This window comes from Sander vitreus, chromosome 22, assembly GCF_031162955.1.
Source record: "Sander vitreus isolate 19-12246 chromosome 22, sanVit1, whole genome shotgun sequence".
NCBI lineage: Eukaryota > Metazoa > Chordata > Actinopteri > Perciformes > Percidae > Sander > Sander vitreus.
Window position 1 is genome coordinate 20,359,297 of NC_135876.1, and position 13,126 is coordinate 20,372,422.

Consider the following 13,126-nt stretch of genomic DNA (forward strand, 5'->3'; position numbering starts at 1 on the left):
AACTCAACAAATGTACATCTGGCGCGTCTCTCACCCCTTCTGCTATCTCCGCTATGGTTTTTGCAAGGGCACCGCCCAGGACGGTTTAAAGAAATACAAACAAGCCAGAGCATTTTTTGTCCTATCCCAGAATAGGTAAGCGTTGTAGCCAGACCATACTCCCGCGCTGACACAGAGCTGTCAAGATCTGGAAATGCGAGACAAATTATAGACTAACTAAGCATTACACTGTGGTGTATTAGGCTTCACGTACAATGCACAATGTGTATGTTCAATCCTTTTGCATTATGACTTCATATAAGATAACGTGAGCTGGACCAGGACATGATCCCTCACTGGCTTCCCACTTGAATGCTTCCAATTGTGTTTGTCAAAGCACATTGGCCAAGGCCGAGGCGCTGCTGCCAAGGATTTAACTCAGGTCTTTGAAGTGGTCGCCGAGTGCTTTACCTCTATACTTCAGAACCAATGTTTGGTGCCAATATTTCATGCCAACATTTATAAATGTGATGATTTTTGGTGCCAAGACGAACAAAGATTTTCAGTTTACCCTTGTGGGTTTTATTCCTGGCAGAAGAGGAAAATCCTCTGAAATAGAATTTATTTAAACCATCATGAGACAGAACAATTCCACTGAAACCAACGCTAATGACTCTCTTTAAGGACGCTGTGATCCTACTCACTTTGGCAATAGAGACACTTGGAAAAGTCATTTTCAAAACAAATTAGTGTGAAATAAAAACAGGTTTAACCAACTTAGACCTTAGACTTAGGTTCTAAAACCTTGGCTGCACCCATGTACAATGAAATGCAAAGCAAATCTTTGGACATGCAATTTTTTTAAATGAACAGTAGTCACTTTTTTAGGAATTTATGTGTGGCGATGCTGTCATTCAATTCAATTCAATTTTATTTATAGTATCAAATCATAACAAGAGTTATCTCGAGACACTTTACAGTCTAGACCACACTCTATAATTTACAAAGCCCCAACAATTCCAGTAATTCCCCCAAGAGCAAGCATTAGCAGTGGCTGATGCGACAGTGGCGAGGAAAAACTCCCTTTTAGGAAGAAACCTCGGACAGACCCAGGCTCTTGGTAGGCAGTGTCTGACGGTGCCGATTGGGGATGTGATGAACAGTGGCAGTAATAGTCAGAAAGATAATGGAACAGTGACTACAAATGGTATAGTCATAGTAGTTCATGTCATAACAGGGCACTGAAGGGCGTTACGGGAGGTAGCGTGGCACAGCAGAGCATGGGTGGACGTAGCAGGACGCAGCCGCACACTGCAGGGCATCACAGAGCGTAGGACCACAGTGACAGCTGCAACCAAGATCTTGGTGCCACCCTAATCAAAGGGAATATTCTGGGCGAAAAAAGAAACATAAGGACTCTGGGGAGTAAACTCCCCAGAGCTAGGTTAGTAACAAGCATTTCTGGGACAAGGACGCACACAAATGGAAACAAATGGAAAGAGACGGGAGAGAGCAGCTCAGTGTGTCACAGGAAGAACTATAACAGCATAACTAAGAGAGACAGGTTAATGTCATGAATTCCATTGTACTGAAATGTTTTTTCCGCCTTTGTCGACAGGACGACACAGATTTATGTAGTTGGTGTACCTACAGTTTGTTAATATGTATATTTTAAATAAATTAAGTTCTGCAAAAAAATGGTATTAAGATGATCTATTTTAATATTCCTTTTTACACAGTGTAACCCCCAGAAGACCACATTTGTAGACCAAAGTAATGCCTGTGCCAAATACTGTTCATCAAAATCTCAATACTACATTGTGGATTGTTAACAGAAAGAAAAGAAAGTATAGTCAGGGATCTTTGGAGCATAGGCTCAAATCAACCCGCTTCACCAGATATTCTTTGCAAACTGCTCCGATGCGTTCATTTCCTCCTCTCTCCTTTTCTATTCCCCTCCACTGTGAAAGAGCAGTTTCCATTATGCCACAGGTTCACATTAAGGAGATGGGAACAGGCTGGTACCTGCAATTATCCTTGCTCACCCAGCCGTGGGCCACTAGGTGCCGAGCAACAGCTGGCTCTCTCTCTCTCTCACACACACACACACACACACACACACACACACACACACACACACATCTGCACACTACCCTCCTCCCTCTTCAGACACTTTCTCCACCCATACTCGCATTCACCTGTCAAGCAGCTTGATTAATAAGGCCAATGCTCACAGTGAAGCAAACCACAGACACAGAGGGGAGGAAGCCAGAAAGAGCAAGCAGAATTGGTTCAAAGAAGCCTCCGGTACACAGTATGAGCATGTGCTATGCTTGTTCATTCATTCATATGAATAAAAAAGTGATCTGTACTCCTGTATGCATGGAAATACACTTAATAGTCAGAGGGGTGATTGTAAAATATTGCACTGATTCAAAAAAAAAACTTTTCGTAATTTATCTTGATGTCCCTGAGCACCTTTTTCCTTCTCTAACACCAGAGCTCCGGACTGTCGAGAGCAATGGGTGCTCAGCTCACTTCAAACCACAGAGCTGCATTCTCCCTGTTGTTCACATAAGCTACTTTTACAGTTAAAAATGAAGTGAAGAAAACACTTTTCCTCTCAGTTCTTGCAAAGACTCAAAGAGACAGTGGTCCAGATCAAAGGTCATGCAAGCAAAGTTCTTTGTCAAATCTGGCCTGACTTTCCATCTATTTTAACAACTGCAGTCATAAGCAATCCTGGGGATCTATGAAACGTATCTTCCGCCCTCCTCTTTCCGCTGCTGCTGAGGCAGCACCTGGATTTAAATGACTCGACTGATAGCCACAGAGACGGGAGTCATTTCTGGTCTCTCCGGTTATGGATGGTGTGACGTTGGAAGGGAGGGGGGAAATACCCTCAGGCCCATTCCGCCCCTGCACTGTTTTATAGGATATTTCTTCTGACAGATGTCTGGCAAAGAGCAATGTCTTTCAGTTGGAGACCAAGAGCTGTTACAGAAAGCTGCCTGATACACCAAAGTCACAAGCTGATGATTATGATTTGGGGTGTGCTAGAAGGCTTGTGAGTATGCCTCTTGACTTAAATCTGTAAATATTTCCCCTTGTGTTATTCTCAAGACAAAATAAAACAGTTTTACCAATCTTATTAATGACTGCATGGTCCTGGATGTTAGCAGCTGAGAAGCACATGAAAGAGAGGACAAGAATGGTGTGGTTTGAAAAAAATATCCCTTCCTACCTTCAGTAAGGTAGTTAATGAGTCAGTGGACACTGATTGGATGACTGTACCGGCTGCTTGAGCTTCACCCAGCAATTAGCGGACTGCGGAGATCAATTCATTAGCTGTATTTTAATGCCACTGTGAGATCTACAATGCAGCTTTAATAGCCCTTCAGCTTCCCTCACATCAACAGAGAAAAGTTGAAGTAATACAAAAGAGGATGAGGTAAATAAAACATTTGTTTAATAATCCTTACAGTGTAGACTGTGTTCATCAAAGACACAACAGACCTTGACAGAATATTGAGGAAATACACAGCAAATACGTATGCGTTTCCACAGTACAACGCATGAGCATACACTTAACTTTAAGGTGATTATTGTAATGGGAAAGTTTATTTTAATATAATAGTTTAATATCCCACAAGATTCTCTTATATATTCTACAAGATTTTCTCATATTCTTTAATTTTGAGTAGACACTAGGACTCCAAGGAGAAGCAACTGGCATCGTAAAACCTTGAGCCTAGTTGTAGCTATTCTTTGTTTAAAGACCTCAGTCTCTCTATTTTGGCAGATAAGGGTGAAAAAGGCCGTAACATTTGATCTGCGTCTCTTTCCGTCTCCTAAGCTACATAGGTGTTTAGGCTGAAGTGGGAACAGGAGCAGAGGGGAAGGTTGTAAAAGGATTTGACTGTTTATGGTGTTTTTTCAACTGTTGGCCTGCTAAAGATATCTTTAGAGGGGGGGGGGGCTTTAACTGAGTTTCTACATAAAGATGTGCTGAACTTTGTTTCAGCAGAAGACCCTTTTCTCTGCATTTGCAAATGTAAATAAATACTCAAAGACCAAACTTTGGTTTAGTTCAAATCGTCCTTATTTGTTTCATCTGGTGTTTTTGATACGCACTCCTGCTACTACCAAGAAAAACTTCCACTACATTATCTCCCTGACAGCACATATTGATTTTACATCACGTTTTACTTGTTTATTTCACCTCCTGACTTAGCCATAGTCATTATTTCCCCCTACAGCGATACCATACTGTTCCTGCAATGCTTGCAACCTGTGATTCCAGCAGTGGCCAAGAGGTAGACATCCCCATCTAGTGGGCCAGGGCTCTGGATAATGATGTAAAGAAGGGTTAGATAATCAATAGCCTCAATAGGCTTTAAATTGAGTTTTGTATAATTATAGTATAATCAGAGTGAACATGTCCATTTTTTTTTTACTCAATCCTGCATGCTCAGGCAGGATTTGGCCTTTTAAATGATGTCTTTAAAATCAATTTCATGACCGTGCGTGTTTATAACTGGTACTTTTTTTTATTGAATTTTATGTTATTGATTTCTGTTTACATTTCTCTCTTTGTTAAGCAAGATTTGACCTTTTTTTCCTTTCATTTGTTAAATGTGCTTTAAAAAGTTACAAATACATTGAAAGAATGAAGAGTACATGATACAAACAGGACGTGAAAAATATACTTTTTTTTGTAAATAATGAATTCTGATTTAAATTAACGTTGAGGTGGACATTAACAAAAGCTAAAATAACCCTACATAACTTTCAAGAAGGAGTCGTGTATCATGCTCTCCACCTCTTCTACCAACACACTGTACTCAGCCTGACAAACGGTGTGTGCCCTCCTGCCGCTTTTCTCCAGGCATTTCATCACGTCTCTGTGCATTTCAGGTCTGGACGCAGTCGATCCGAGCTTCTTCAGCTGCTCAAGGGGATCCTCAGGAACATTTTGGATTTGTAAGGCTTTGAACACAGCGGGAGCAAATTTCCCGTAGTGAGCAGTGGAACAAAGCACCACGGGGCACGAACCGTCCTGCAGCCTATCAGCCACCACTTTAGCAACAGCGGTGTGTGTGTCCATGAGGTAGCCCGTCTGTGTGTGAACGCTCTGGATGGCGGCCAAGCAGTCGTCTTCCGAGCACCAGCCGGCCATCACGTCCTGCTGCATTCTGCCAAGAAGAGGCTCAGGAACCTGAAAGTGCTGCTGTCTGTCTAAGCGTGTGAACAGCTCCTTGACAAGACGGCTGTCTCCGTTTGAGACGTGGTAGATAAACCTCTCAAGGTTGGAGGATTTCAGGATATCTATAGCCGGGGAGCGGGAGACCATCAGAGGCCGTCCCCGGAGGTCGTACTCGCCTGTGGTGATAAAGTCCGTGATGATGCGGTTGTGGTTGGACGCGCAGATTACTTTTCGTATCGGGATGCCCATTTGCTTGGCGTACAAAGCTGACATGGCATTGCCAAAGTTACCAGAAGGGATGCAAACATGAATGGGCTCACCGAACTTGATAACACCGTCTCTGATTAGATCCAGATAGGCTGAAGAATGGTAAACCACCTGCCAGAGGAGAAAAAAAAAAATTAACAAAACTGTGTTAGACAAGCTGTTGCAAAATGAAAGCGTGACAAAACCTTTTAGAGTGTAACTGTGAAAACTGAAAGATTACATCTAGAAAACATCGAATGAAAACACCAGAAGGAAGTGTATGGGACACATTTTTTTTAATCTGCCAGTGTCACAATATTGCAGTTCGGAAACATGACAGATGATGCAAACAAGTGGCATTTCTAATAAAGCTGTAACTGACATTTTAAAGAGATCGGTTCGTTCCGTTGTTGCAGCCCAGAGAACACTGTAAATTAAAAATCTTTGGGTTTTTAAACAAGCATTTTAAAAGACATCGCCTTTACCTCTTGGAAATGATGTGGATAATGAATTATGTGCATGTGGACTTTTATAGACTAAACTATTCATTGATTGATCAAAACAATCAAAAAAAATATCAATTGCATGTACAGATATGAAACACCAATGTAGACAGTATCAAGAGCTTGTCATCCTTTGAAAACGTTTAAAGAAAATTACCATCACATTTAATTCATGATGTCTAATTATTTCTTGACGTTCTGGACTCTTATTCTTTTTTTCCCGTATTGTTTTTCATGTACTTCTTTGTTTTGTATTGGATTGTTGTCTGCTGATTGGTTAGTCTTTCTGCTCATTTTGTGTGCTTCTTGTTGTTGGTGTATTTTTTGCTTTTTAAACTATGTTAGCTTAGGTTTATTTTCTTCATCTTTTTAGCTTTTTGTTTGTTTTTCTCAAAAGAGTATGTTGTATAAGGCTTCTTGACATCTCCTGACACATTTCTGTTTTCATTATCTGGATTGTATGCAGTCTTATGTGTGTGCATATATATAAAACATAAAATAAAACTAGTAACACCTGAGCTTTCTCTAGATATTGAGTCAAAATGTCTGCAGTGAAAAAGCCCCAATATAGAAAGTGGTATTTTTCCATGGAGCCCTACTTGGTGATCAACCCACCTGTGGCAACAGCCGCGCCCAGTTGATGGAGTTGGCGGTGCTGAGGACTGTGCTGTACTCTACAGCGAGGTGCCCGGTCAGCCCACACTCTCCAAACATCCTCTTTATGGTTCTCTGACAGAAGTCAAAGTCTGACAGGACGCTGAGCGCCCTGGCGTTGCCCTCCCTGTAGCTCGTCATCTGAAGCTTCTGAATCTCACTCACGCCTTCCTCTGGGAAAAACACCAGCACGCCGGTCCTGTGTATGTCAGTGCCACGGAGGCTGCTGAAGCCACTGAGCACTGCACTTCCTGTGTCCCCAGAGGTAGCTACAAGAATGAGGTAGTTGCACATCTGTGGGAGGCAGTAGGCGAAGAGCTGGGGCATCAGCTGCAAGGCGAGGTCTTTAAATGAGGCGGTGGGGCCATGGAAGAGCTCCTGAACATACTGATTGTGGATGAGATGTTTTACAGGTGCTACTGCCTCACTAGAAAAGTTAGACCCATATGCCTTAAATATCATTGTTCTGAGATCCAAAGCAGAGATATCCAATGGGTGTATGCACTTTTCAAGTAAAACTAATGCTCGTTCTGGGTATGACATGTCAGCTAGTCTCAACCATTCACGAGCACCAATGTTTGGGAAGCCATTTCTGGGAACATAGAGGCCTCCATTTGTGGCCAGACCCTCAATTACAACATCACTAAAGTATGTTTTCTGTTTGGACAATGCCACACTGTCACTCCTGGTTGACACATAGGTTTCTGCAGCGTGGTTCTGATATCTCTCCACAGCTGTCAGCACCTTCTCCGCTACTTCCTCCACCGTGTCCCCTCTTCCACACAGCACCCGCACGTCAAGCCATTTCTCATAAAACTGTTTCCTGTAACGCAGAATGTCCCTCATGGATGCCTCTGCCTCCTGGCCCACTATCCTGTTTACCTTCATCCTGGCGAGTCTTTGTATGATGTCTTCACTGTCCACATCCAAGTAGATGACCAGTCCGGACTCTTTGACGTGTTGCATTGCTGCAGCATGAAGAGGGTTAGAGCCTGTCAGGGAAACAACACACCCAGAGACAGAGAAGTTACACAAAGCCTGGCCTTCTTCCTCCAGGAAACGCTCTCCGCCAACTGCTGCCAGCTTGGCAGCCACGGGCATCTTCCATGTCGTCTCCAAGACATCGTCATCAACGTCAATGACAGGTAGTCCTAGTCTGTGGGCCACTATCCTCCCAACTGTGGTCTTCCCTGCTCCAGGAGCACCCATGAGCAGGATGTTTTTGTCCCCCGGCAGGGAGGCTTTGGTGGAGAGCCATGATTTTGATGTTGGAAAGGGGCTCAGGTAGCATCTGACAATTCTTAATGCATTCAGTAAACCCATTGAGGGGACAGCAAATGACAGCAGCCTGTTCTCCTGCAAAAAAAATAAATAAATAAAGACATTTAAAATGCAGTTACACTTTTAATAACTGACTATCCACCTTGTCTTTTTGACACAGAGCTGCAGCTGCAAGTGGCTGCTTTAACTTTGCACGTGTTTTGCAGCCAGGAGTAGCTATAGTTTAAGACAGTGACATTTATAAGCTATTGTTTAATGAGCAAGACACTCACGTGAAGTGGTGCCTTTCCGTACTTCAAACTCGATAACGTTAATGATTATTTTAGTAGAGTCTCTGGTAACTAAACGTTTGTTTGATTTAACCTAACAGGAAAAGCACCATTCTGCACCACCACACTTCTAGTAGTCACAAACAACTATGGTCAGCCTGGAGGGACAAAATTAATGAATGTCGAAGGCTCACCGATATCCCGTTGCAAAAACAAACAGTACAAGAGTTTCCACGTCTTATTTCATATGGCAATATAATGTATAAGGGCGAATCTTTTCATCATCACCCCCAAATTGTTTGCATCGCGGTATGGTTAACGCGAGTGACCTTAGTGCTACATTCAAATTATTCTCGGAACGTTGTACTTCAGTGTTCTGAAGTACGACTCATATTCATGTGAAATTAGACATGCTAACGTTATACTGCATAATACGAGTTGTTATGGAACAGTGGGTGCTCTAAACCAAGAAACAGTCCGTGAACTTTACATATGGACTGCTCGGATACCTCGAATTTATCGCTTTACTAAAGTCCTGAAATGCAACATTTGCTCCTCCAGTTGCCTAGCAACTAGCCGGCAGCGTGTTGTCAAACAAATCACACAATCATTTTTAGCGTTAGCTGACGTTAGCTCGGTCAAGTTAACCAACGTTAGCTACTCAGCGTTAGGTGGACTCAATTACAGTATATTTAAAATCACTCGCCTGTTTGAAGTCATTCAAAATGTCTAAAGTTGTGTACCCACCAGAAAGCGTCTACAATCTCATTCCAAAGGAAGAGGTTCATGCTAAAAAAACGCAAAGGTAACGTTACTTTAAGAGCAGTGGCTACGTTAACGTTGTAAGTAGCAGTAGTAGAAGTAGTGGTATGAGTATAACTTAGCTAACGTTATATGTTGCGTTAACGTATCTTAGGTCACAACAACATAACGTTATCCTTATCCAGCTAGCTAGCTAAGTTATATAGACCATAGTCTAGTCTAGACCATATTCTATCTAGCTACTAACGTTAGAACAAGGTGTGGTAAGGTTGCTAAAACAATAATTAGACAAAGGACGACCTCAAGTTGGCTTTAGCTGTGAAATTTGGCCTCAAATTTGACATCATCATCTGACAAACTACGTCGGAATTAGTGAAGCAAGTTAGTGTTATCTGGCTAATAATCTAGGATTGGATTACTTGGATTACTTGCACTTTATTAAATAAATATCCTCAGGGAACTTCACATTTGTTTACATTTATTTACAAGACTAACGTTGCTTGTATTTGTATTTTTCCATTACTGCACTAGCTACGTTTGACATTGCACTTAGTTAGTACCTTGTCTTGTAGCTTGTTCTGTACCTGTTTTTGTATCTTGTTTGCACCTTGCGTTGATTATTTCATTCTTTTGTTTTGCACCGGGACCAGGGAAACACAATTTCATTCCTCTATGTAACGTGACTGTACTGGACAGAACTTTATAGATGGATAACAATAGTCTCAAAAGTCTCTATCTGATCTCTTACATTTGGTCCCATTTTAGACATTTGTTTGTGCCATGTAAATAAAGGAAAGTAATTCAAATTATAACTTCAGCCTGTGATCATTTTCTCCAATCTGCTGCATCTAAAGGTATATGTCCAAGTATCGGCCGGCAGTTGTTCTTGAGAAAAAGTCGACCAAGGATGCAATGAGAACGATGGGACCAGCAAAAGTAGAGGTGCCTTCCCCAGAGAAATACCTCAAGAAGCATTCAAAAGAGCCCAAATTTCCTGAAAGTGAGTTATTCTATAGATTATTTGAACAATATGTGTGTCTTTGAACAGTGATTGTTATTTAACTTCATATTTATATGTTCTTTCAGAGACGCAGCGTTCGAATGAGGATCGTAACACCTGCACTGTGAAGAAACCAGCCGTTCCTGCGAGAACAGACAACCCACCTATGGGCATTCAAACCAAGAGAGACTTTATAAAGACGGCTACAGCGGTGCCAATGAAACCTCAGCCTACCTGGGTGGACACCAGTAAGGGACACAAGCAGCTCCTGGAGAATTCAGGACTTGTCCCCAAATACATCAAGAAAAAGGTGTTTGTTTTTTTTCCCCCACAATATTCAACATTTATTTACCCTCAAGAGATCATTGAGGGGGCGACCCTCATTTTCAATGACATCGAGTCAAATTACAAAGACAAAAAAAAACAACACAGAAAAGAAGCGCCACCATTATAAGAAAAATAGTAAAGACAATAAAACTTTCTGAATTGGAAAAATGACTTGACAAATAGATCAGGACACTGAGAATGCAAAAGAAAGTACAATTATGTAGAGCAATTACAATTAGAAGTTTGCAGGTTTAAGACCAGACTTCTAAATATTTTGAAAAAATTCTAGACATAACAAAAAAAAATTGGATAGACATTGTTTTCAAACGTCAGCTACAATAGAAAATAGAAGAAAAACTGAATATTACATAGAAATATAGCACATAGAAAAACCTACAGTAAATTCCCCTATATTGATGACATAATCTATCATTTGGGACCTGGTTTAAAGGACAATTCCGGCGCAAAATGAACCTAGGGGTTAATGACATATGTGTACCGAGTCAACCGTTCTCTGGAATATGTTTTCATGCTAATCGAATGCGTCTCTAGCTTGAAACAAGCTATCGTAAACCGGTGATTAGCTTTTAACGCTAGTAGTCGGGGCAGAGGGTAAATCGCTAGTTCTACACCACTAACAAGGCTCAAAATAGCACCACACTTCCACGGTAGCATAATGAGGGTCCCTACATGTAGACCGAAGCATTGAGAACTTTGTAAGTGTACAGACAGTTTATCAAAAAGATAGATTATAAAGACAGTAGCGTTCATGTTTACATGCGGGCGCCATCTTGGAAAAACAGTCATGACCAGATGAACCACGAACGCCGTGTTTGAGCTATGTTACTGGTTTTGACCTGTGTTAGTGGTGTAGAACTAGCGATTTACCCTCTGCTCCGACTACTAGCGTTACAAGCTAATCACCGGTTTGCGGTAGCTTGTTTCGAGCTACAGACACATTTGATTAGCATGAAAACATATCCCAGAGAACGGTCGACTCGGTACACATACGTTATTAACCCCTAGGTTAATTTTGCGCCGGAATTGTCCTTTAATATTTTATTAGGTTCACCGTGAACATATTGTCTAAAGTGTCCAGTACCTGTTTGCAGCACTACGGAGAAGTACCTGTGTACCTGCAGCAGCGCAATGAAGAAGAGCAGAGAGCTCAGGAGGAGTATAACAACTATGTGAAAGAACAGAGGGAACAGGGAGCCATGAACCACCTGTCTGATGAGGATCGACAAGCCGTCCTGGAGGTACTCAAACACATCGTGGCTGCACAATGGCAATTTTATCCCTAAAACAGCAGGAGATCATACAACTGAAGGGGTACAGGGAATTACTTTGATGATTTCACGGGACATTTTTAGCCACGTGTGTCCGTCCCGGCAGAATGAATACTATGCTGTATTTCTGAACTGCTGCTCCAGCACTATAGGAGCTCCATGATTGCTCAAACAACACTTGCACTGGCAATGTTTCTCACACTTACCAACACTGGAGAATTAGCCCTTTGTCGCCCCAACATACATAGAGCTTATTCTATTTAAAATGTGCCAGATGAATTAAAAGGCATTTTCAAATATTTTTTCTTAAAGAACGAGTGTCTTGGGTTCTTCCTGGACGTCTACACATAGACAATACCTCGGACCTGATGGCTGTTTGCTACATAAAAGCTTTGAATCCTGACCGTCATATTATCAAGCTGACTTTATTGTGATAGTGATGGGTTTCCCTATGTGGGTTCACCATGCAGGGCCTGAAGAAGAACTGGGACGAGCTGCACCACGAGTACCAGGGCCTCTCACTCGTCACAGACAACCTGTCCAAGAAGTCCCAGAAGCAGCGCCTGGAAGTGGCGATGAAGCAGCTGGAGAACGACATCGACCTCTTTGAGAGGTTCAAGACCATCTACATACCCAATAACTAGGACATAAAAAAAAAAACTGGATTAAATCAGATGTACTGCATGTCTTGAGACACCACCACCACCCCCCTTACTTCAAATACCAAAATGAGCTTTAGTACAATGAAATGATGTATTTGTATATTCTCATTATCTGTCATATGAACAATAAAACAATGCTAAAACTCCAAAGCCCAGCTAACTGCAAATTATAGAATCATTCTGAATTACCTTCTGGGGAACATGTAAATTCATAACCAATTTAATAGCCTGTCATTGAGTGAACAAATGCAATTCTTAGGTCTACTGCTAGTTGGGCAAACTAATCTTTTTAAAGTAATGTACTCTTTCTAAAATATTAAGTTACTTTAAAGTAACATTTGTAGAGATATTACATTTTGAGCTTGAGAAAATAAACTTAAAATTATTTCTCTGTTCCTTCCTTCCTTTCCTTATGGCATTTCTCGGAGAACAAAATAGGAAATAGTTGGCTGTGTAGGCTCTAAAAGAGTGTCCTTTAAAATCTATTTAATCCCGACTGAATAAAATGAACTGCATAGAAACTGAACCAAATATGTGTTGTCAATTTGTTTTCATTCTCCTGCAGTGGCCCGTGGTGCGGCCACATGCCAGCATAGCATCACATGAAGCTGATTATCCCTGTAATTCTCCACGACTAAAACAACGCTGTCCTTTTACGCTAAATGACTCAAGCGTGACCCCACAGCCCCACGTGGCTGTCCAGGACGTCCCTAGATATCTTTTTTTCCCCCTTTTTGTTTTGGGAGTGATCGCTGACAAGAAGGCAACAAAACTGTAAGTAAGTCTTTGGCAATAACGGATTAAAAAATGTTGCTCAGCAGTTTTACAGACAGATGAAGCGTTAAGCTTTGAATGAATAACTTGTGATTCTAAGTTACAGGAGATGCTATTCCCAAATGAATATCCAGCCTAGACTTACAATGAAGTTTCTCTTCTTTATGTCCTACC

The 13,126-nt window shown here is 41.6% G+C and overlaps 2 protein-coding genes across 2 annotated transcripts; one reads left to right on the forward strand and one right to left on the reverse strand.

Moving 5' to 3' along the window:
- Nucleotides 1-3,414: 3,414 nt before the first annotated feature.
- On the reverse strand, nucleotides 3,415-8,273 carry thnsl1 (threonine synthase like 1). Its single transcript, XM_078280179.1, has 3 exons — nucleotides 8,142-8,273; nucleotides 6,550-7,944; nucleotides 3,415-5,563 (listed from the first exon to the last, which is right to left on the reverse strand). The coding sequence occupies exons 2-3, from the start codon at nucleotides 7,909-7,911 to the stop codon at nucleotides 4,760-4,762; spliced, it is 2,166 nt and encodes a 721-aa protein (XP_078136305.1). The 5' UTR covers nucleotides 7,912-7,944; nucleotides 8,142-8,273; the 3' UTR covers nucleotides 3,415-4,759.
- A 185-nt stretch (nucleotides 8,274-8,458) lies between these two features.
- Nucleotides 8,459-12,785, forward strand: enkur (enkurin, TRPC channel interacting protein). Its single transcript, XM_078280181.1, has 5 exons — nucleotides 8,459-8,943; nucleotides 9,755-9,900; nucleotides 9,987-10,210; nucleotides 11,340-11,486; nucleotides 11,987-12,785. The coding sequence occupies exons 1-5, from the start codon at nucleotides 8,864-8,866 to the stop codon at nucleotides 12,158-12,160; spliced, it is 771 nt and encodes a 256-aa protein (XP_078136307.1). The 5' UTR covers nucleotides 8,459-8,863; the 3' UTR covers nucleotides 12,161-12,785.
- The last annotated feature ends 341 nt before the right edge of the window (nucleotides 12,786-13,126 follow it).